This window comes from Somniosus microcephalus, chromosome 3, assembly GCF_052327205.1.
Source record: "Somniosus microcephalus isolate GS21.2 chromosome 3, FLI_Smic_1.0, whole genome shotgun sequence".
Taxonomy (NCBI): domain Eukaryota; kingdom Metazoa; phylum Chordata; class Chondrichthyes; order Squaliformes; family Somniosidae; genus Somniosus; species Somniosus microcephalus.
The window spans coordinates 86,666,756-86,688,599 of record NC_140989.1 but is presented as its reverse complement, the minus strand read 5'-3'; the positions used below and the strand labels follow the sequence as shown (position 1 = coordinate 86,688,599).

Below are 21,844 nucleotides of genomic sequence, written 5' to 3'. Positions count from 1 at the left end.
ATGACATCAGCCACGGGACCGCCCTAGCAGTCCTCGTGGAGTCTCTGAAGAGAGCAGACCTACATTCGATGTTATCCTGCAGTTTCTTGTTAAAACCGATTTGTTTCATTAAAGTTCGTTTTGTTTGATCGCCTGAGTAGAACTCAGTCTTTTAGTTAGGAACCCATGTTCCTCCCAATTTATGTTTTTCAGCATCATGGTATGACGTGGCACTGTATAAATATGTAAACTTCGCTGAAAATATAGCTTCCACTATACCGAGACACCAAAAGCACCATTTTGTTCCAACAAAGAGGAGGTTGTGAAACTTAGTTAATTTAATTTAAAAGTGATGCTCCTTAGCATTATTCTCCCTTGGGGGTGGGTGTCCTTTTTTGAATGCTTTTATTATTTCACAAGAATCGGGCTGGGGCAAGTCTATGCCAGCCTGCAAGTCACGGTAACAGCACTTTTACAACAGCTGTAATTTGTTTTTAAAGTATTGATTGTTCTGAATATTGCAGACATCTATCTGTTTAAGTGGGTTCATTGTGAAGTCTCTAAAACAATACTCTGATGACCTCTTGTTCGCTTTTTGAGTGTGGGTGAAAAGCTAATTTGTGGCCAGCAGAGGACTCAAAAACCAGGTCCTCCAATAGCCATCAACCAGATCAGGAAAGAACTCAGACTTCCATTAACACTCTCAGTTCAGGCACTGTGAGTACCCTCTAATATTCACCTTCTACTTTTCTTATTGTTTGAGTTGATTGTTGAAATTGAAGTTTTACTTTAGCTGTGTTACTAAAGTTAAACATTAATTGAATCCTGCACAATTCTACCGTGAATCCATTTTCTCTCTGTATTGAGTATAAGTGTTCGAAGTATGATTATTTATATTAATATATAAGTGTTACTGTGGCGGAGCCACCAAAGGACTCAAATCGTTTGTATATAATTCCTTTAACAACATGTTAGCTACAGCCTGAGTCTGTATCTTTATTTATGCTGTTTAACTGTACAGAGCGTGGTTACTTTAACAGCGCGGCTAAAACGTGATGTCACGCTGTTCATCACGTGATTCCCCACTGGCGGGAGAACGTGATGACGTCATGACGTCAGCCCCAGGACTGCAGGGGCAGTCCTCGTGGAGCCTCCAGAGAGAGCAGACCTACATTCGATGTTATCCTGCAGTTTCTTGTTAAAACCTGTTTGTTTCATTAAAGTTCGTTTTGTTTGATCGCCTGAGTAGAACTCAATCTTTTAGTTAGGAACCCACGTTCCTACATTACAAGCATTATTACTTTCTTTTCTTTTTAATCAAAAGTACTACAGTTCTTTGCTTGTACCTCATGTCAACTATAACCTCAACAGATTAATCAATTGTGCTGCAGACAGCTTAAAAATAGAAATACTAAGTTTAAAATAACTTTGTGGAGTTGGATAGAGAGAATTTTAAAGATTTTGAGACACATAACACATAGGGATTTTATTCAGTCTTTTTCCAGCAGCCACTCATTAAAAAGCAGCAGATATTATGAACCAGTACCTCACAGCACTCAGTGGGGAATTGCCTGTACCACTATCAGCCTACATCACTCTTTAAATTATTCCTCCCCTCATTTGGCACCTACTTCCTTCTCCTCCGTGCACAAGTAGTACACTGTAATCCATTTTCTCAACATTGTTTAGTCCGCAACCACCCACCTTTCTCCTCCGCCACCTGTAACATTTGCAGCAATAATCGAGTTTTATTTTTACTTATCCTTTTTGGCCCTTGTCAAAGAAGGAAAAAAATCTGTTAGCTTCCTCGGTAATTTGCACTAGGCCATAAGGATCCAGAAGATGTGCTATGCTCATCCATTTGTTGTTTGTTAGTTGAGTTGGAGGTGGTTGGAGGCTCTGTTCCTGTGATCAACGGGTTGAAGTAATGTAGTTAGTTTATTTTGGTAGCACCTCCAGCTCAGACTAAAATGGTGAAGAAAGAATGTAGGTTCTCTTAAGCCAAGTTGGAGGAGGGGGAAACATGATTACGCCAAGTAGCATAATTAATTCACAGACTAGAAACATCTAAGCTAATGTCATAATCCCCATGTCATATATTTATTGGGTGATTAAACTGAGGCTTCAATATCTCATAATATTGATGGTTAACTCTCAGAAGTCTGAGTGAGAAAGAAAGTGTTAATGTTTTTTGTTATATGATCTGTCAAAAAATAAGCTATTTGGATTTAATAAGAATTTTGTACATTTTAAATAAAGAAAAAATCTTCATTAGCAAAATCCAATAAAATTTGGTCTTACCAGTACAGAAGAATGCACCTATTAGATGTCACCCCCTCCCTTAGTAGAACCTTACTGTATTCTCGATTCACAACCATGTACTCATGCCAACCCCATTAAGAGTTTAAGAAGACATTTACAAGATGCTCTACTCATCTGGCAATAGTCTTTTGGTCTCTTCTGTGGCTCATCCATACTGATGTTGCAGTAAATAAAAAAATTGCTGGACTGTGAAATGATCTCTGAATCTCAGGCAGGCGTCCACGAGTGCTACAGCAGGTGGAAAACCTGTTTAGTTATTTAAAAAAAGCTGTGAATCTGAGTCAAAAGTATACATTTGTTGCCTGTTTCAGTGCAGAGATGGTCGACCTGTATTTTTAATAAAATGAGTCCCAGAGCTCATTTATAAATAAATTCCCACCAGGGCCCTTGCCACGCTATTGTGTTTTGTATGGTTTTGGGTAGCATTGCTTAAAATAATTGTTTGAAGTAGTCACCAAGTTAAACATAGTTACTGAGGGACATAATTTATTTAGAAGATTAAGGACTGAGAAATAAATTTGACTTCATGTTCAATGATCATGTGATATTTAGTTTTGCTTCAGTTACACATGATGGAGAAGTGATTCTGGCACATCTACAACAAATTTATCAAATTCAACATGCATACAGTATTGCAAAGACATTAACAAGTTCATCTGGTGCACTTTCTTGCTTTAATTTTATTTGGAATGCAATACGGTAAGTACATTAATTTACAGATTTCGTGTTTTCTATTGTACATCAAAGCAATGAATAACAATGCCTTTGAGATGCTGCTGATCTCACAAGCACCTGTTAAGATAAACACGTCTTTCTCAGGGGAGGTTTAGTTCAGCAGGATAGTGTTGAAAAAAAACAATAAAGAGAGATTTTTGAGAAATGCTAGTGAACAGAATTTCTGATTTTCAGAAGGAAGTACCTTTCATAGAACTTTCCCCTTTTATCTCCAACATTGTCTCCCTCTCTGTTATAGGATTGTGCACTTGAATATCTGACAGTGAAAGGGGGAGAGGTGTTTGTGGAGATGACTGTGCAATTAGAAGATCATCAAAAGTGATGGATGAGTAGTTTGTGTCGAGGCATATTTAGTAGCTTTGGATTGAGCACCTGGTGGACCGTGCGGGGAGGTTCCTGACCAATCACAAGAGCGCCTGCCTTCGTTTAAAAAATGAAAAGGACTAACTGAGGATATTGGAACCTCTGAACTGTCTTCCTGGGGGAGATTGGGAATTTATTTCATTAACTAACTGTGATATAAAAAGTAATATTATTCTAAGTGAGCATTATAAGTTTCTGTCGGCGTATTTTTGCTATAGACTTTGCAAGTCTTAGTTTCCTTTCTAAGTAAAGGCAATGTTGAATATCCCAGCATATTTCAGTATCCCTATTTTAAAATAGGCTCTTCCTCTGCAATGCATCCAAGCTTCAGCGATTTGCTGTTTTGAGACTGCAGATTTGCATAGCCTTCTCACCAGCATGGTCTGTTCCAGGTCCTTTCATAAGTGTACACAATTCGGTGAGGAATATCCTCTGGCATTATTCTCACTACCCTGACTACTGTATTCGGATTGGAGAGCAGGCTATTTATTGGGTGACTTTGGTCAGACACAGTGCTGTGCTGTGTGTTACATTTTTTTTCCAGGCTGTAACTGGATTGAGGAAGCATTTTAATTTCCCTTACAGCATTGTGAAGTGCCATCCTGTAAAATTTAAATGATGTTGAATACCCAGTGGAGGATGATGATGTGCCTTATGTAGGGAGAAAAAAAACCTCAGCAGTCTCAGTCCTGGATCTATTGGAGTATTAACATAAAGGAACCTGGTAGCTACTGCTGGGAATGCAGGTAGTTATGTTTTTCTAGCTGAGAACAGACACACTGCACTGACTGGATTTTAAAGTATGCTGTGGATTTCCTAGTAGAAGAGGACAGCAGGAATAGAGAACTGTGAGGCAGAATTGAAATAATGGGCTGTGTACAGTTGTGACATTTGTTACATGGGGGATGCAAATCTTTTTCTCAGGGAGCATCATGAACCCGAGAGCAACAGTGAAGTCCAGCATTGAAACTATCACAACCTGTATTCATTTGGCATTTTGGATAGTTCTTTTGACTTTCAGCTGTTTTTTTGGAGTGTCATGGAGTGCTTCGAGCTTAGGTGGAGCTCACCATATTCACCATTTTCATGGCAGCAAACACCATTCAGTGCCTATTGCTATATACAGGTCGCCTGCCTCACTGCAAAGAGGACATGGTGGGTCTTTGCTTTTTATTTACCTTCTAATTCTTCATTTTTCTGTCATTTTAGTGCATAGTCTACACTTGAAGCCTTGCGTAGTTAAGATGAGTCTTGCTATTGTCAGTAAGATAACCTCAATGTTAAGATGCTGTAAGAAAAAAACGCAATGTGTATGTGTTTTCTTAAACCACAATATTTAATTGTTTTAATTGAAAGGATTCTTCAAAATCAGTTAAAGCTTTGGATACCATAGTATACTGATCTGTGTTTTAAAAAAAATTATGAATATACAAAAAAATTAAAAGTACACTTAAAATTACTGTTCATAATCTATGCAACTGTTCTTCTTTATTTCTATTTTATAAATGTAACTAATGTTGCCTAAATGTTCCGATTTTAAATTTGTGCTAATGGAAGTCTCAACAACTTATATTTATTTTTAATGTGCTTATTTAGTAACATAGTTTAATGATGAAATACTGAATTGTTCTGTGATTGACTTCAAACTGTTGCCCTGGCCACCTATTCAAGTCGGTAATACTATGTTACAACAGCAGCAATGGTTAAAACCCAGGGCTAAGGTGAACTAAGGGTCCCTCAATCTGTCATCTTTGATCTCTGTGCACTTTGTGATTGTTGGAGCTTCATTATTTGTTTCCTGCTCTTAAATTGTCAACTGAAAGTATCGGTCAAAGAATAAACCAGAACCAATGTTATTCCAAAGAAACGGAAAACCAATGGCTATTTTGTTTGTGCAATTTTAAATGAAACAGAATGAAAGAGGGAGCATACATAATTTAAGCAGCACCACAATCAAACTGTTCCCATGGTCTTAGTTTAACGGCAGCTAAAACAGTGGCTTGCTTTCTTCAGTGAAACCTGCAGCTGTTGATTTGAATATACAGGTTCATCCTTCTTCATTTTCCCTTCATTCCATGCCTCATTTAAACCATCATCCCATGCCACTACTGAGGTGACAAAACAGATTTTATGCTTAACCTTTGCATACTTGCACAGGTTGACCCTGTTTGGATGATTAGACATTAGAATCTAATTTGATCTTTGTTATTAGACACTCTTCTTGAATGACAAAGCAAAAGCTTAAGAAATGTGAAGTGGGTATTTTCAATAAGAGCTGTTCCTCATGAATTTAATTTTCCACATTATTTCACTAAGCCCAAGACATTAGTTCTGTGATTCAACATTCACATATCTTTCCTTTAAATTTTTAATTCTCAGTGTATTGAATTGAAAGAAATTTCCAGTCAGAGGTTGGTGAATGATGTCAGATTTTTAATTGAAATATTGATGTCATTGAATTTTTCATTTATAGTTTACCTGTTCTAAAGCGTTAACTTGTGGATAATTTGTAAAAAAAGAACCCTTGGTGAAATACATGTGATTTTTGTGCTCTTTGTCATGCATGCTGCATCTTGTGCTTCCTATAATATTATTGTCTGTGTCTCCGTCCCCCATGTTTCTGTGAGATATGCAGTCTTTGATGTTGTCTGTAGAATATCTACAGCACTGTAATCACAAGTGGACCAATGTTGAGATGTTCTTGATAAGTATTTCAATATAAGCTCCATTGCCCTGAAATGTAGACAAGATATTAGCTATGTTCCTATTACTAAATAAATAACAGTTCTGTATTATTACTTTGCCTGTAACTGTAATTCCTCCTCCAAACCATTAAGATAACTACTGTTTTGTATAGGATGTTAGGTATATAAAGATTATTATTTTTGCGTTATACATTTTAACAATGATCGCTCTGATTATTCAGCCGATAATCGAATAAGGCAACAATTAAAATGTTTACATTAAAATAATTGACCAGTTAACAGAAAGGTACCTTGATAAAAATTGCTTTTAGCAGGATTTTGAACAAAGAAACGGATTGTCGTTTTTAATATATTCGAAATAAGGTTGCTACAGATTTAAAGCCCAGAAGTATTTATTTGTTGAGCACATGAATATAAAAGTCACAACCAAACTAATGACCTGGCTGAGCGAATAAAATTCCCTAGGTCCTTCCCATTCCCTTGTTTGTGTTGATTGTTGTGCATTGGGCAGGATCAGCTGTAATGAGGATGTTTACAGAGCAATATTCCTTAATTTTTTTGTTTGTCAGGCTCATTCTACCCCAGTTCTGCTCAGTTCCGGTTTTAACCCATTCCAGTATTCTTTAAATTATGTCACTGAAAGAACTTCTGCTGCCTTTTAAAATATGATTTAATTGTCTAGATTTAAAAATATAGTTGGAGAGAAGGATAATACTTGGAATGTCATGAATTATGGTGAAATTGATTCTTTTTGGGTGATAAAAGAACGGGATAATATCGAACTAACAAAAAGACAATGAAATGGGGAGGTGGAAGTGTTAACATGAACACCTTGTAAAGCAAATGATGGAAAGCCACTAATTGTCTTTTACAGTTTCAGTGTATTGGCATTTTGTTGGGAATTAATATTGTGAGAAACTCCACGAGTCAAAGGCATATTATCAAATAACTTGCTATATTTCAAGCCTCTGTGTGCAATCCTTTTACTCGTAATTCAATATTTCACGTTTAGCATCACAGATGGTTATTATCCTGGTGATTTGTATTACGACATGCTTGATCATTTCATTAGATTTACAACAAATAATTCAGGTTAGGGATTTATTTGCTTTTTTTCTATCCTGTACTTTGCTTGAATCTTATGATTGCTCTATATTATATAGTGAGGCTGTGCTAAAGTTTTCCTCTTACTGCTTGCTGAATACTGTAAAATGTCACTGTCAGTATGAAGAAGAAGGTTATATTGCATAACTAAGATAAAGTATAATCATACTAGCTTTCTTAACCAAAACATTTATTTTTACAAGCCTTTTTAATGAAGACATTATTTAGCTTTTTGTTGGACATTTTGAGTTACCTCTGCCTTCTTGAACTGAACACTAGAATTATGCGAGAAGCTTACTTTATATTTTGTTCCAATTGGTTCTATAATCCTGTCTTTAAACTGAATTTGTATGATTGGTAAAGTAAAACCTAAATTTGCCAATTAACATATTGATTTAAGTTTCTCTGAATCGTTAGGTAACAGAAAGGAGAATAGCACCAGAACATTCCAAAATGTTCTGTAATCAAAATAATCCTAGCTGCCTATAATATTGACACATAATATGGACTAATGGACAACCACAGGGTCCTAAGTTCAAATCGCTGAGTTGACTGGTATTCAAACTAACCTGTTCTTAGTGGGCAAAATGTGTTAGTTCACTCCTGGGCCACTAGAGGGTGTATTGTGCAGCAATGAAGGGCTAAGGGGATGGAAAGAGAGAGACAGATAGGGAGAAGGGTAGTGGTAGGAATTGTCCTACTTAAACAAGCACACTTCTTCTCAGCCAATCATATAGTAGACCTGACAGCAGCTCCTTTTAGCCAGGTTAAGTCCTGGCTGAATGAGGAAAGACTGGATGGGAAAGTGGGAGAGGTTAGCTGTGGAAAATATTTGATGTACGCAACCATGCTGTTTTGGGAAAAGAATAACAGAAGATAGCAACTTGTTCATTCCATGTTGCAGCTTCACAAAATGGCCAAAAGGTAGATACATACAATAAAAAAAATTCTCAACTCTAAAATTAGATTAGTATTAGCCTACTTTAGCTTTCATTACACAAATATCTCTTTAACATTCTCTGTGTCACATCTAAATACATTTATATCAGCAGTCTTGAACTGGCTGTTAGTCAAGCAGTAAATTCACTGTTGGATTTATTTGGAATAACTTGCTTTTTTATATTTTTAAAAATATATTATTGAAAATCCAAAATGAAAGGATAAGGCCCATTGTCCATACACTGTCAACACTGAAAGTAGTAAAGGAGAAGATGGGGTAAATCAGGAAATAGTAAAGTAATCAAATGACACAAGCATGGGTTTCTAAAGCTGTGGGAGGAAGGACCGATTAAGGGAATTTCACAGGTTTGAGGCACTAAGAAGAAGTAGGAGTTTGAGTAAGTTTGTTATGTGTAGCATACAGCACAATTACTTTTGATTCAACATAGGCAGGAGGAAGATCATGTTGGTGGCCTATTTGTAGCAGAGGAGGAACAATAAAGGAAAATTTATAGGGGCAATGACCATAGCATTATTGATAAAATGGAGAGAGAGATGAGAGAAGTTGACAGGAAGAGAGAGAGCATGTAGGCTAGATGTGAGAGCAGTATATTATATTGGATAACAAAGATGTTTTAAAAAAAAAAATCTGTCCTGGGGTATAACATAACTTCTAGAGGCGTCTGCGCAAATGTGGCATTATTATTCAAGTCCTGAATGAACTTGGGATTTATAGAGTTAGGTTGCGGAGAGGAAAATGTTGGTACAAGTGAGGAAACTGAGGTTTTTTTTTGAGGCAGCCTTAATGATGGAGGACATTTGGAATTCCATTTGAAGTTAGTAGAGATTGAACAATTAAGAATGTTGATAGAAGCTTGCCTAACCTAGGACCTGAGAATATAATCTAGGCTGACTGGGGAATACTGCATTGTGGGATTTTCTGTCTTTCAGATGAGGTCATGTCTGCTCTCTCAGGTGGATGTAAATATGCCGTGGCATTATTTGATGAAGAGCAGGAGAGTTCTCCTGGTGTCCTGGAAAAAAATGATCTCTCAAGCAGTATCATCCAAATAGATGAGTTTTAACTAATCATATAGTTGTTTGTCACCTTGCTGTGTGCAGAATGTCTGCTGCATTTGCCAACATAACAATAGTGACTGCACTTCAAAAGTAATTCATCAGCTGGGAAGTGGTTGAGGATGTTCTCAGTCTGTGAAAGGTTTGAATAAAGAATGGCTAAGTGTGGAGCCATCAAAGATAAAAAATTGGTTAGACTTGCAAGAAACATGAAGACTTTCTTTTAAAAACGGAGAAAAACAAGATATGAATCATTCCATTGAAGGGCATGATTGAGACCAAGATGTACTGTGCAAGGAGTAGGGTTGTGTGCAGTGAACACATGCAAAAGGCTTTGACAATTTTCTAGGTAATGACATGTGATTCACCAAAGTCTTCAAGAGCGGAGTTGTATAATGCAGATAACAAGATCACTAGTAGAATGGCTATGCCAAAAACCATACTACAGATAACAACAACGACTTGCAGTTATATAGCGCCTTTAATGTAGTAAAATGTCCCAAGGGACTCTTGCTCCTCCTGGTCCCACAAAGGAAAGTTATACATACTTGAAGGGCCAGCTGCAGACTTGCTTTTGTCTAGTGGGACAGCCCCGGTGGCTTCCCCGCTCAGGCCCTGGTTAAAATTGGATCCTATTGGCATCATAAGACTCCAATTAGCATTGAGGCACGACGCCTCGGTCAGAGTCTGGTGGGCGCCTCATCCGCTGCTAAAACCAACAGTGTGAAAATCGGATATTGGCGGGAATGGAGCCTCTCCATTTTAAGTGCTTGTCTGCTCCATTCCCACCTTGAGGGGAGAGTTAAAATAGTCCCCTATAGCTTGAGGGCAGAAGAGAAGCAGAAAGGAGCATATGTCAATGGATCAAATAGTTAATGGAGGAGTAGAAAAACATTATTGATGCTTTTTTTCCCCTACGGATAAGGAGCTGTCATTATTGTAATGTGAGAGGGAAGTAGCAGATCTTGTGTGGTTCATCAGAGGTGGTTCAGGATCTAGCTGCATTGCAAAAACATATCGGGGGCGAAATTGCATTCGGTAGCAGCTGTTTTTTGGGCGCTACAAGGCCCCTTATGGTTCCAAAATGACGTCCGTGGTGCATGCGCGCACGCTTCTGACGCAAAGTGCGCTGGACGCCTTATTGGTAAAGGGGTTAGCACGTGCACACCTAACATCCGCTGGCAGCATGCAGAGCAGGCAGATCATGACATCATTGACGCCAACTCTGCCATTTTGGAGCTTGACGCTCCAGCGTAAACACCCTCTTAACCTCCCACAGCTGAACACGCGTTCAGTGGCACAAAGGGCCTCCCCCCTGCCACCCCACCCCCCCACCAGCACTATTTAAAGGGATCATCAACTACTTACAGGTTAGTTGCTGAATTATTTCTTCTGGCTGTTGCAGCAATTCTACACGTTGTGGGCACTTTTCCATACTTGTTAAAAGTTTCAATAGTCTACAGGGAGTGGTTTGGCTGGCAACTTAAAGGCTTGTGCACAAACCAGTTGCTTCAAGACATGGGTGGCCTAGTAGGGCTTCCTCTTGGCATTGAGCATGACTGGGAGAATGAGCAGAGGCTATGCAGAGCAGGACAAGTTGCTAGAAAAGGGAGGAGGAGGAGTATGAAAGGCTCTCAGTAGGAGGCCATATCCACCGAGGGTCTTTAGGAAGCAGATCTGTTGGAGAGCAGATTCCAGGAATGCTGTGACGCCCTGGAAGCCCCTTTGAACAACGGTATCCAGAGCCATGATGGCAGCAGTCTGAGCTTCCATGGTAGCAAGCTGAGATTGCATGACAACAGTCTGAGCTTCCACTGCAACACACAGCTGTTGAGTGGAATCTGCTTGTGCTGCAATGGAAGCTGAGACATCGGCCATCAGATGCTACATCATGGTTGGTCCCACAGGGTATGTTGATGGAGGTAGCCACCCATTCCATGTTGGAAAGGATGTGCGCCAAGCTCTGCGCAAAGCACTCTGTCAATTTGGTGCTGGACTCCTCCATGCTCCTTCACATTGAACACAAGCATTCTGGCAGGCTTTCCAGTGCACCAAGCATTTGGGTGTGTAGGCAGCTGTAGCCTGGTCCATCAAAGTCATCATCTGAGTCCTCTACAGAAGAACTAGTGTGCGACCTTGCACTCTTACAAGCTGGCACCTACGCCATCCTTTACCCCTGCCCTGGCTGCAGTGCACTTGTGCCCAGTCTCTAATATGTGCGGAACCCGCCTCTATCCTCTAAATTACACGCCGTGTTAGTATCTGAGCTGGTGGCTGCGACTGTGAAACTGAGTGAGGGTGTGTTTTCACCTTCGCTGTCTTCTTTCTTCTTACTTCATTGCCTGGGCAGGTTGTTGTTCTTGGGTATCTGAAACAAAAAAGGGACAAGAGTAGGGTTGTGGTGAAGGGAGATGAGAAAATAAGAAGTGCGTGCTTACACCATCAACAGCTTCTCAATCAGAAGAGACTGTAGGATGTGGGAGAAGTGGGATGAGAGATGGAGGACCCACCGGTGGCCACGGCTTCAGCAATGGCCCTTCCCAAAAATGGCCAGCACCATCTCCTCCATGGGGGTTAGAACATGCAGGCACGCCTCTCCCCCCTCCGGTTAGTTCCTGTTGCGTCCGGTTGTGCACCAACTTCTCCTGTGAGAAAGAGGGAAGTGTGTCAGTGAATGTTGTGCAATATGTTTCAGTGATGTGACTGCCATGCTGATGTGCAGTGGGTGAACAGACCATTTCAATGTTAAGTTTGCCATATTTTCTGGTGTTGGTGGTTGTGGTGGTAGCGGTGGGGCTAATTGTTGTATTTGCCAATAGTTCTCGATTGGGGAAAAAACATTCAGTGCTCCTCTGCCCTGGATGGGATGTCAAACACCCCCTTTATCAGATTGACCTTTCCAACTCCCCTGTCAGAAAAGAGGTGGATGCAGTAAGGGGGAAATATATGCACGCTGTGTGGATTTGCCACCATAGCTTGCAGGTTGCTTTATTCTTGGTTAATATCAACTCTAAACATAAATTGAGTATCTCAAAACTCATTACAGTTTAAAGCAGTCTTTGTGTGGGTCTTAATTAAGATTATTCATACCTGTCATTGATTTACAACATTATGCAGATGATGAGGAACCTGCTCTTTAGTGACCTGATCATTTTTGTTGTGTTGTCTTTTGGTCTCAAAAATGTACCTCTTTTTTTGCTGATGCAGACATATTGGGTCAGTTAAAACTGCCAGGAAATATGCTTCAGTCTGTTCTGTAGAATCTGACAACTGCAACTATCGACCCTCAGCGTGATATTACTGAGAGCATCTCGCCAATTAACCAGCACCTCATTACAGTCAGAAAATACCGTGCACCTGCTCAACATTCTGAAATAAATGCTTGAAGCACTAATACCAACACTGATATCACTGACTCCAGAGCACCAATAACTCTGAAGTGGATAGAGAAGCCTTTGTGATTCAAATAAAAATAGAAAGGCTATGTTTTCCAAGAAGCATTTCAGAATTTGGAACAATTGTTAATCTTACAAAGATGTCACTTGAAGAATTAATTCAAAATTTGCTGTTGAAAAATATTACATACTTTCAAATGAGCAAACTGCCCTGATTTGATGTGCCCCTTTTAAAGGGAAACATCTTTTGGTGCTGATTTTTGATCTTATAAAACAGTTTTTTTAAATCTTAGGAATATTTTCATATAGTGCTGGAACAGTATTTGTCAGCAGAGATTATCTCCACATAACCACAACACCTTTACACGCATAGTGTTCACGCTAAGTCAGTAACAGCCATAATTAAAGATGCAGTACCTATTATACTTACTTTTTTATGTTAAATTAAAACACCTACCTGCTATAAATCACATTTTAAATGCTTTCAATGTATATTCTGTTTACAACTGAAATTTGTACACATACAGTACTAACCACTGACCTCCAAAACTTAACACTGAATTAAGCAGCATATCTTTGCTCTGGACTTCTGTCAAATAGAGTCAGGGACTGAGTAATGAGCACAGACGAGCAGTGCCTGTAATGTCGTTTCTGATCGCAATTCTTAGCAGAATAAAGGTGCTATGTGTTTGACATGTGATCTGTAGGAAGACATGTATTTTATTTGGGACTTTGCACAGTGAAAGTGTAATTACAGGGAACTGCAGACTCCGTTCTATGATTTGGAACTCAGGTCCTAATTGATGCTGTGGTCCAGAAAGTTTATAGGAGCAATGGTTCATCTATAATGGTCCAGGCTTCTTTTCTTAGAAATGCAAGGTTTTCTATTTTCTCTTTCTATAATTTACCTTTATTTTATGACCTCTTGTTTTATTTGCAGGGTTTTTTTTGTCTCTTTCCTTATTTCTCCAAAAGCTTGTGAAGGGTTAGGAAGGAGCTTAGACCTTTACCTACCCTGTTCCAAACAGGCTCCTAGGAAGTGCTTCACAGCAGCCTCAGAATGGCAGTCTGCCTGATTTTTCTCCCACCCCATGGGGAAATGTCTGGCCGCGTCCTGCTGCTTTTTTTGCAATGATGTGGGAACCTACAGGTGTGAACTCGTATCTTGCTCCATGGTCCTCCAGTATGCTGATTTCTTTTCATATTGACCTTTCTCTCATCTTTTATTTTCTTTAATACTTGATTAATGTGTTTACATTTTATGTTTTTTTTATTTATTCATTCCCTGCTTGTTCATGGGCAGTTGGGAACCATTAGAAATGGCAATGCAATTCTCTAGGCTTGAAATAGTAATGGTGCAAGTCCAGAAAAAATAATATCTGCACATGCTCGAAATATGAAACACAAACTCTCAGCAAGTCAGGCAGTATCTGTAAAGAAAGGAAAACAAACAATATTTCAGGCATAACCCTTCAGCATAGCAGAGATGCAAGTCAAATTAGCTGGATACAACTTGGGTGGAAAGAGTGGGAAAATATTGGTGGTAATTTTAAGTTTAAGTTTAATGGGTGGCTGATGCAATATTGCCCATTTTACACTATCGTCCAAAGTCAAAATGACTCCCATTGGGTATAATTTAATATCTTTACTGTTGGTGTGAAGTAATGTGATACCACCACAACGTTTAGACTACTTTAATATTAAAGTTACACTGCTGTGCTTTTGTGCCTTATTAATCTTGTCATTTAACCATTTTGATTAATATTTTTCTCATTTGACAAGGCTAAGGAATTGATAGAGTTATTTGGTTTCAGTTCTGAACTAGGCAGTGGTTTTATTATCCTGAGCCAATGTCTGTAAGATAAGAAATGAATTAAAGAGACAGTGGAGGCTGAACCAGCAACTTGCTACTTCTGTCCATTTGGAAGATTCCAACTGCAGGACTTGACCTGCAATTTCATGTTTCCCAGAGATAGCATAAACAATAACAGCTTTGGCTATGCATTTACATAAGCTAAAAATAACTGGATATTGGAACATGCTGCAGTGGAGAAACAAAGAAAAATATGAATTGACCATTTCCGCTCCCCCCGCCCCCCAAGTACAGTCTGGAGCAAGTAGCACTGAGATTATGCTGGCATGAATTAGTTATGCCTTTGAAATCAGGCACACTGGCTCCATTCAAGGAAACCAAAATATTAAAGGTTGCAACAACCAACTGATCGATCAATTATTAATCAAAGTTAATCCATTATTACTTGTGCTGTGGCACCATCCCTTGATCCATCCTGTTCCGTTCACATGGTGCTTTGCATATCCTGTCGTTCCTATTTCAGACAAATCTGAGCTTGCCTGAGCATCTTTTTTTTCCTCTCGCACAGATGAACACGTGCCTTAGTTAGAACAATACACATGCCCCAGGGTTGAATTCCAGTGCACTTTACTGTGAAATTTGCTAATTATCAAAACTTCTTGTTCCCCAAACTGAAACTGCTGAAGACCAATCTCCCTTGCCATTTTTCTGCTAGTCATGTGTCTAATGGAATTGGGGTTTGCAAAAGCTATAAATTCCCTTTTCCATATAATTAATTCATGGGCTGAAACCTGAGTGAAATCCTAGAGGCATTGCAATTTGTAGCCATGTCCTGTCAATATTGAATTGCTTAGGTGATCTTAGATAGCTTCTATAATATTCATCATAAAATTAAAATTACACCTTCAAAGTTTTGTTCTTGTTAGCTATTGATTTCAGAAAGACTTAAATAACAAATGGCCAATACAAAACAATGACAAAATAACATGCTGTAATTTTTTATAATTATAGGGTCTTATTAATCATGCACACACTTGTATAATATTTGCGGACCAACAACAAAATGTTATTGAGAACATTCAGACAGTAACCGAATCCTAAATGACCATCTGCAGGACTTGGCCTGTTACCTTAGCTTTCAGAGGATCTTAGCTCCCTAATGATCAACTGTTGAGAAGCTTTAGTTTTGAGGAGGGACCAGAGAAATTGGGGCTCTTTCCACTAAAACAGGAAAGGTTAAGAGGAAATCTGATACAGGGGTTCAAAATTATGAGAGGTTTTGATGAGGTAAATAGTTAAAAAGTATTTCCACTGGTCAGTGAGTCAATAACTAGAGGGCCTAAATTTAAGATCATCACCAAAAAGACAAAGAGAGTTGTTTGGAGAATATTTTATTTATGCAGTGTCAATTGATCTCTTTCAGCATTCAAGACAACGTTGTTAAGATGTAGAATGCCCTACCAGAAGCTGTGGTGGAAGCAGAATCAATGTTTGAAAAAAGAATTCAAACCGTGTAGGGAAAGAGCAGGGGAATGGGACTAAATGGATAGATCTCTCAGGGAGCCACCACAGGCACATTGGGATGAATTGCTGCCTCCTGTGCTGTAAAATTCCATAATTCTTTAAGCAGTCAGTCTCCTTTACTTGAAAAGAAAGTGTAGAAAACGTCCCCTTGTTGTTAGTTTTAGGGGGAGAAATTGGGTATAGCCCCGTTTGGGGCGTTAGTCCTGGCGAAGCGGCAAAGTTTAGCTTCAGGCGCAATTTAACGCCACCTGGCGCGATATTGGGTTGCAGCGCCCCTGAGGGTGATTGCGGCGCTAAATCATGCGCTGCACGATATTCTTAAGGCGCTAACCCGGCGGCGCAACCCAATTTCGCAGCGGCGGGGCGCAGCGCAGGTGCTGTCAGTAATCACTTTTCCCGAGACACACTGGCGCCGGCCAGTTTTTAAAGGGGCGGGTCATCAGCCATGGGCACAGAGGATAGCCCTTATCCCCGAGAAGCCAGACTCCTGGGTGAGCCGGGGCCTCGAAAAGGTCTGCAACAGAAGTCTGGCGCAGGATGAAGGTGTCGTGGCTGCTGCCTGGGAACTGCGCATTCACTGCGAGGATCAGCTGTCGGTGGTCACAGACCAGCTGGACATTCAAGGAATGGAACCCCTTGCGGTTGTGGAACTCCTCCGGATTCTCTACAGGCGCCCGCAAAGCCACTTGCGTGCAGTCAATGGCGCCCTGCACCATGGGGAAGTCCGCTATTGCAGCGAAGCCCTCTGCGCGCTCCCGCTGCTTGTCCGGGGTCATTGGGAAGGAGATGTACTGCCGCATCCGTCACTTGACGGATGCAGCAATGCACCGCAAACTGCGAGATGTTGGCTATGTCCCCAGTTGCGGCCTGAAAGGGGCCGCTTGCGTAGAAGTTTAGGGCAACAGTCATTCTCACAGCCACCGACAGAGATGTCCTGCACCTTATCTGAGGCTGCAGAACTGGCTGAAGCAGGTGGCACAGCTCAGTCACCACCTCCTTTCTAAAGCGCAGCCTTCTAATACACTGCTCCTCCGACATGTTCATGTAGGAAAACTGCTGTCGGAAAACCCTGGCAGCGTAAGGTCTGGTGTGGCGACGTCTGTTGGTCCTCCTCCGTCTGGCCATGCCTGCCCCTCTCGCCCTGCGTCTCTGTGCCCTTTCCAGATGATTCAGCAGCAGGACGTTCGCCTCCAATGCAGCCCCCATAATAAGTGCGCAAAGAAAGTTTTGCCGTTGGAAATGCTCACCAACAGCAAGGTGATGGTCAGAAGGCTGAAGTTCCTTTGACAGCGCTGGCTCAGTGGTGAAATGGCTCGCAGTGTGCAGCCCAGCAACTCTCTGTAACTCTCGAAGAAGTTGTGAGCCAAAAAGGCTGCTGCTTTTAAACCACACCAGTGCCCTTTAAATAACGCCCCTCCAGCCCAAGAGTGACTGGGGAAGGCTCCAGGTAAGCTGTCCTTATTAGCGCCAGGTGCTACGGAGGGGGGCGCCACTGAATTTCCTGTCCGGGGTGCCCAAAAGGAGTTGCACACTCAAATGACATCATGATCTGCCTGCGCCCGTGAGCGGGCGCTAAGATTTAGCGCCGGCGCTAAATGTATGCTCAATATGGGGCGAGGCGCTGGGTTCACTGCGCCCGGCCGAAAATTGGCTAACGCCCCACTTCTCGGCCTCTTTAGGCGCTAATTGGAGGCGCTACCAACCGAATTTCTCCCCCTTAGTGTTTTAAAACTATCTAACTACTTGTCTTATAAATTTTTTTTAGGCATAAATGCCGCAGGAAAGAGGCATTTATATTGGACGGTGCTTGCATTATAGAAGCAAGGGCCCCAATATTAATGGGGAGGTGGGAGGCTGCAATCGGCCAATGACCACGACATAGCCAGAGATGTGGAAGACCTGCTAATCTTAATGGCTGGGTCGCATTTTTTAAAAAAATTTGCGGTCTCCTGCTTGACAGCCTGGCCAGCGGGTGGGAGTGCAAATAAGCACCAGGGAACCACAGCCTAGGACTGTGGGGGGTCACGTCCCGGCTGTTAGGGGGCTTGATCAGGAGGGGGGCGGGGGCGGGTGGAGGTCTTGCAGTGATCGATGGGGCGGGTCTTGCCATGATTGGAGGAAGGGTGGGTAGCCCGGTTCAAGGGGAGCCCAAGGCTTCCTTGCGAGGCCTGGAGGAGCACTCCTGCCCCTCATGCCCCACAAGAAAACCTGAAATATAAATGTTAAATTTACCTTCTGGGCCTCTTCTGACCCAGTATCCAGCAGGTTTGGCCTGAAGGGGGAGCTGACACTGCCCTCTCCCCCCGCCCCCCTGTTCTGGTCTCAGGTTGATATTGCAGATTTGGGTCTTAATGACATTATTGGACCCAAGCTGCATATTTAACAGGACTCCTCCTCCTCCTCCTCCTTCCTGCGGGGCGCCTGCTCAAAAGAGCAGGTTAATATGGGGACTGGTTGGGAAGCAAGCGTGTTTGGTGGGGGTAACTGTCTCCACCCACCCCCGCTGCCACCATACCCCACCCCAGTTTCCGCCAGTTGGGGGCAGTTAAAATCGGAGCTAAGGAGTTTAACCTAAAAGCAATTAAAAAAAAAGCTTGGAATCTGAATTGTGTGGTTAAATGCCAAAATAACTGATTAGCCTCAGCAAACCACTGTTAAATTAAGTAAATTTGTTAAATTGTGTGATTGTTCTTGCCTGAACTATTGCTGTGAAAGAGAGAAGTAATTTGTTCAGGGAACAATATGATCTCTTAGCTCCTGCCGTTTCGCCTTTTTTTTTACAAATAAGAATTGAGTTTACTTTACATGACTGCACATTTTAATATAAATGTTTATATCTTGACAAAGTATTCCTGCTATCTAATAACATTAAAAATGAATAATTATAAAACAATCAAATGATATCGCTTTATTCAATTGTTAGGTGAACAGACTGTTTAAGTACAGTGCATAAAAATACTGGATATAATTTAAATGCAACCCATACAGATGGAACTAAGGCTTCCTTTCTTTAATGGCTCTTAAAGTATTTATGTTAAGCTCCCCTGAAAGCTTAGCTGTCCAACTCTGGCCTCTTGAACATCCCTCACTTCCTTTGTCCCACCATTGCCAGTTGTGCCTTCAGTCATCTAGGCCCTAAGCTCTGGCATTCCCTCCCTAAACCTTTCCTCCACTCCCCTTCTCTCTCCTCCATTAAGACTCCCTTTAAAACCGACCTCTTTAAACCAAGCTTTTGGTCACCTGTCCTAATGTCAGGAGCCGTAAGATAAGGCATGTTAATGCGTGGCTGGAAAATGGTACAGGAGGGAGGGCTTCAGATCCCTGCACAATTGGGACCAGTTCTCGGGCAGGAGGGACATGTTGCACTTCAACAGGGCTAAGACCAATGTCCTTCTGGGGAGGTTAACTAGTGCTGTTTGGGAGAGGTGCCAGAGTTAAGCATTAGAGAGGAGAAACAAGGTGCACAGAGAACTGGGAGAGACAAGTCGCGTTAGAATAAACATCACAACAGTGACTACGCTTCAAAAAGTACATGATTGGTACCGACACTATTTGGAGGCCCTTTGTGTTAGAGGCCCCATTAACACCAGGTGATAGTCATAAAAATTCACCTCAATAACTCTGAAATGAATGGTAACAATAACGTCCACGAACAGGACAGACCTGGCAGTGGATTAACTGCATCGGTTTCTATAAATCGCACAATTGGAGAAATATGATTGGGAGGGGAGAAATACCAACAGCTCCTCACAGTTCTATGATTAATCTGGTACAGAGATGAGCAGTGATCTGTTTTTAATGAAGTGAAAATTATTTTGTAAGATTAAGCTTACAAGCTATTAATTTGTAAACTTGCTGTGTGCGCCAAATACTGATAACCGGTTAATCTTGGCAGGATAGTTCCATTTATAAACCCTAAATAAAATATATTTTGCTAGATGATCAGATTCCATCGAGCTCCCGTAGGTCATGAGTCCAAGGGACAAAACTGTCAGAGATTCTTCAGCTCACAACGCCACAAAAGGTACAGTGCAGAAAATAGAAATGTCACACTGGTGTGGAGTCAGGCTGATAATGGGGCTGCAGCATAATTGCAGGAGCAAATACTACTTAGTGCTGAGTGCCTGTGAAATGCTGGGCTGTGGACAAAACCTGATAACATGACTAAGGGATAGTTCCACAGTGTCCATACAGTTCAGTTTCAGTGTAACTACAGTGTAACAGCAGAGTTGTGCTTTTTATTTTGAGGAAATTCTGGCATAACTAATTTGCCCTGGTTTTATGCCGAAACATCGCTACATGTGAATTTTGTTGATTATTTGTGCTGTTTCCGAGTCACATGCACCAAAACCCCACTTAGCTCACTAAGATAGCTCTGCCCCAAACAAAAGACCCAGAGATCGCGAGTTTCCTGCATTTACACTAGTTCTGAATGGTGTAAATTTGTGCCCAAAATTTTAGGCGCAGCAGGACCTGAAGTCACTATTTCTGGTGTTTTATATTTTTTAGTATTTCTCCTTACTGAGACCTGCACTGTATTTTTGAAACCTTTCAATGCTTTTTGTAATCCTCCCTCGTCCTACGCCACAAAGACACTAAGGGGGAGAAATTCAGCAGGTTGCGCCACTCGTTAGCGCCTTAAGAGGGCGCTAAGTGGTTCGCAAGCCAACTGGCGCCCGGGCGTGGCACTGCCCACGCCTCCCGCTAAATTCCGCAGGACTTTAGTGGTGGCGCTAACCGTTAGCGCTGCACCGCTGCCAATGACGTTATCGGTGTGCGCAGCGCCACGCTGACGCCCCGGCCGCGATATTCGGCAGCGCCCCCTGATTTACCGCCGGACGCTATGTCCGACGGGTTCAGGGGGGCCTACCTGCGGCCGGGGAGGCACAAATTAAAGGCGAGGTGCGGGGCGGCCATTTTTGTTGTTGGCTGCCTGCCAGCACCTGGCTGCGCTCCCGTCCCCGACCTCCTGACTGCCCCCCACCCCCGCGGAGTGCCGGCTGCGCTCCAAGAGCCCGGCACTTCTCTTAGATGCCGGGCTCTTTTGCCTGCACTCCCGATCCTCGGGGGCCCAGCTGGGCCCCAGATCGCGCTGCACAAGGCCCCTCCCCTTTAAGAAGGGGAGGAAGGCCTGCAATACCGCAGCGCGACATGCCACAGCGTGTGGCGCTGCTGCACGTAGCGCCACGATATTCACTCACAGCGCCCCAAGAGGGATGCGGGGCGCCTCCAGTAGCGCCGCGCTTCCCTTTGGGGTGCAACCACTTAATTTTCGGTGCGGGGGCGCGAATGTTTCCGGGGCGCTACTTTTAGCGCCCTGGCGAGGCTGGCGCCCCAAACGGGCCTATACTCAATTTCGCCCCCTAAATCCTTAATCTCATCTGCTGTTTGGGACCTTGCTGTGCATAAATTAGCTGCCACATTTCCTTGCATAACAACAGCGACTGCATTTCTGAAGTAGTTAATTGGCTGTAAAGTGCCTATGGGACATCCTGTGGGCGTGGAAAGTGCTATGTAAATGCAAGCTCTTTCTTAAAAATGCTTGGCTCACTTCTGCACAAGGTCAGTTCCTCTCTTCTGCTCTGGACTTGTGTGAAACAGAACAGATTCGGTACGATCTATATGGGTATATCTGTAACCATGGAAAGACTGACTGAGAATTGTTCATGTGGTTATATTGAGAACCACAGGACTGAAAGATCCTCAGCAATTTAGAAATACAAAACTGGCTTTAACAGGCTTCAGAATGAATGCATTTTATCAATTGCAAGCAAATTAAAAAATAGTCACCTATCTGCCATCAACTGTAGCTATAGGAAAGCATTGGTGAGATAGCTGTTTACACACTAAGAGGGAAATTTTATCTCATTTTTAAAGGGACTACCTGG

The 21,844-nt window shown here is 41.8% G+C and overlaps 1 protein-coding gene across 14 annotated transcripts in view; it reads left to right on the top strand.

The window, feature by feature from the left end:
• nrxn1a (neurexin 1a) overlaps nucleotides 1-21,844 on the top strand; it is a 2,435,560-nt gene that overhangs the window by 1,599,570 nt on the left and 814,146 nt on the right. The window contains exon 1 of one of the 14 annotated variants that reach the window (XM_085981321.1): nucleotides 949-4,554. The exons of the other annotated variants lie outside the window; for them this stretch is intronic. Within the exon in view, the coding sequence (XP_085837447.1) occupies nucleotides 4,305-4,554 (250 nt within the window). The 5' untranslated portion in view covers nucleotides 949-4,304. Of the gene's footprint in view, nucleotides 1-948; nucleotides 4,555-21,844 lie in introns of those variants that run through there. 14 annotated transcript variants of the gene reach the window in all.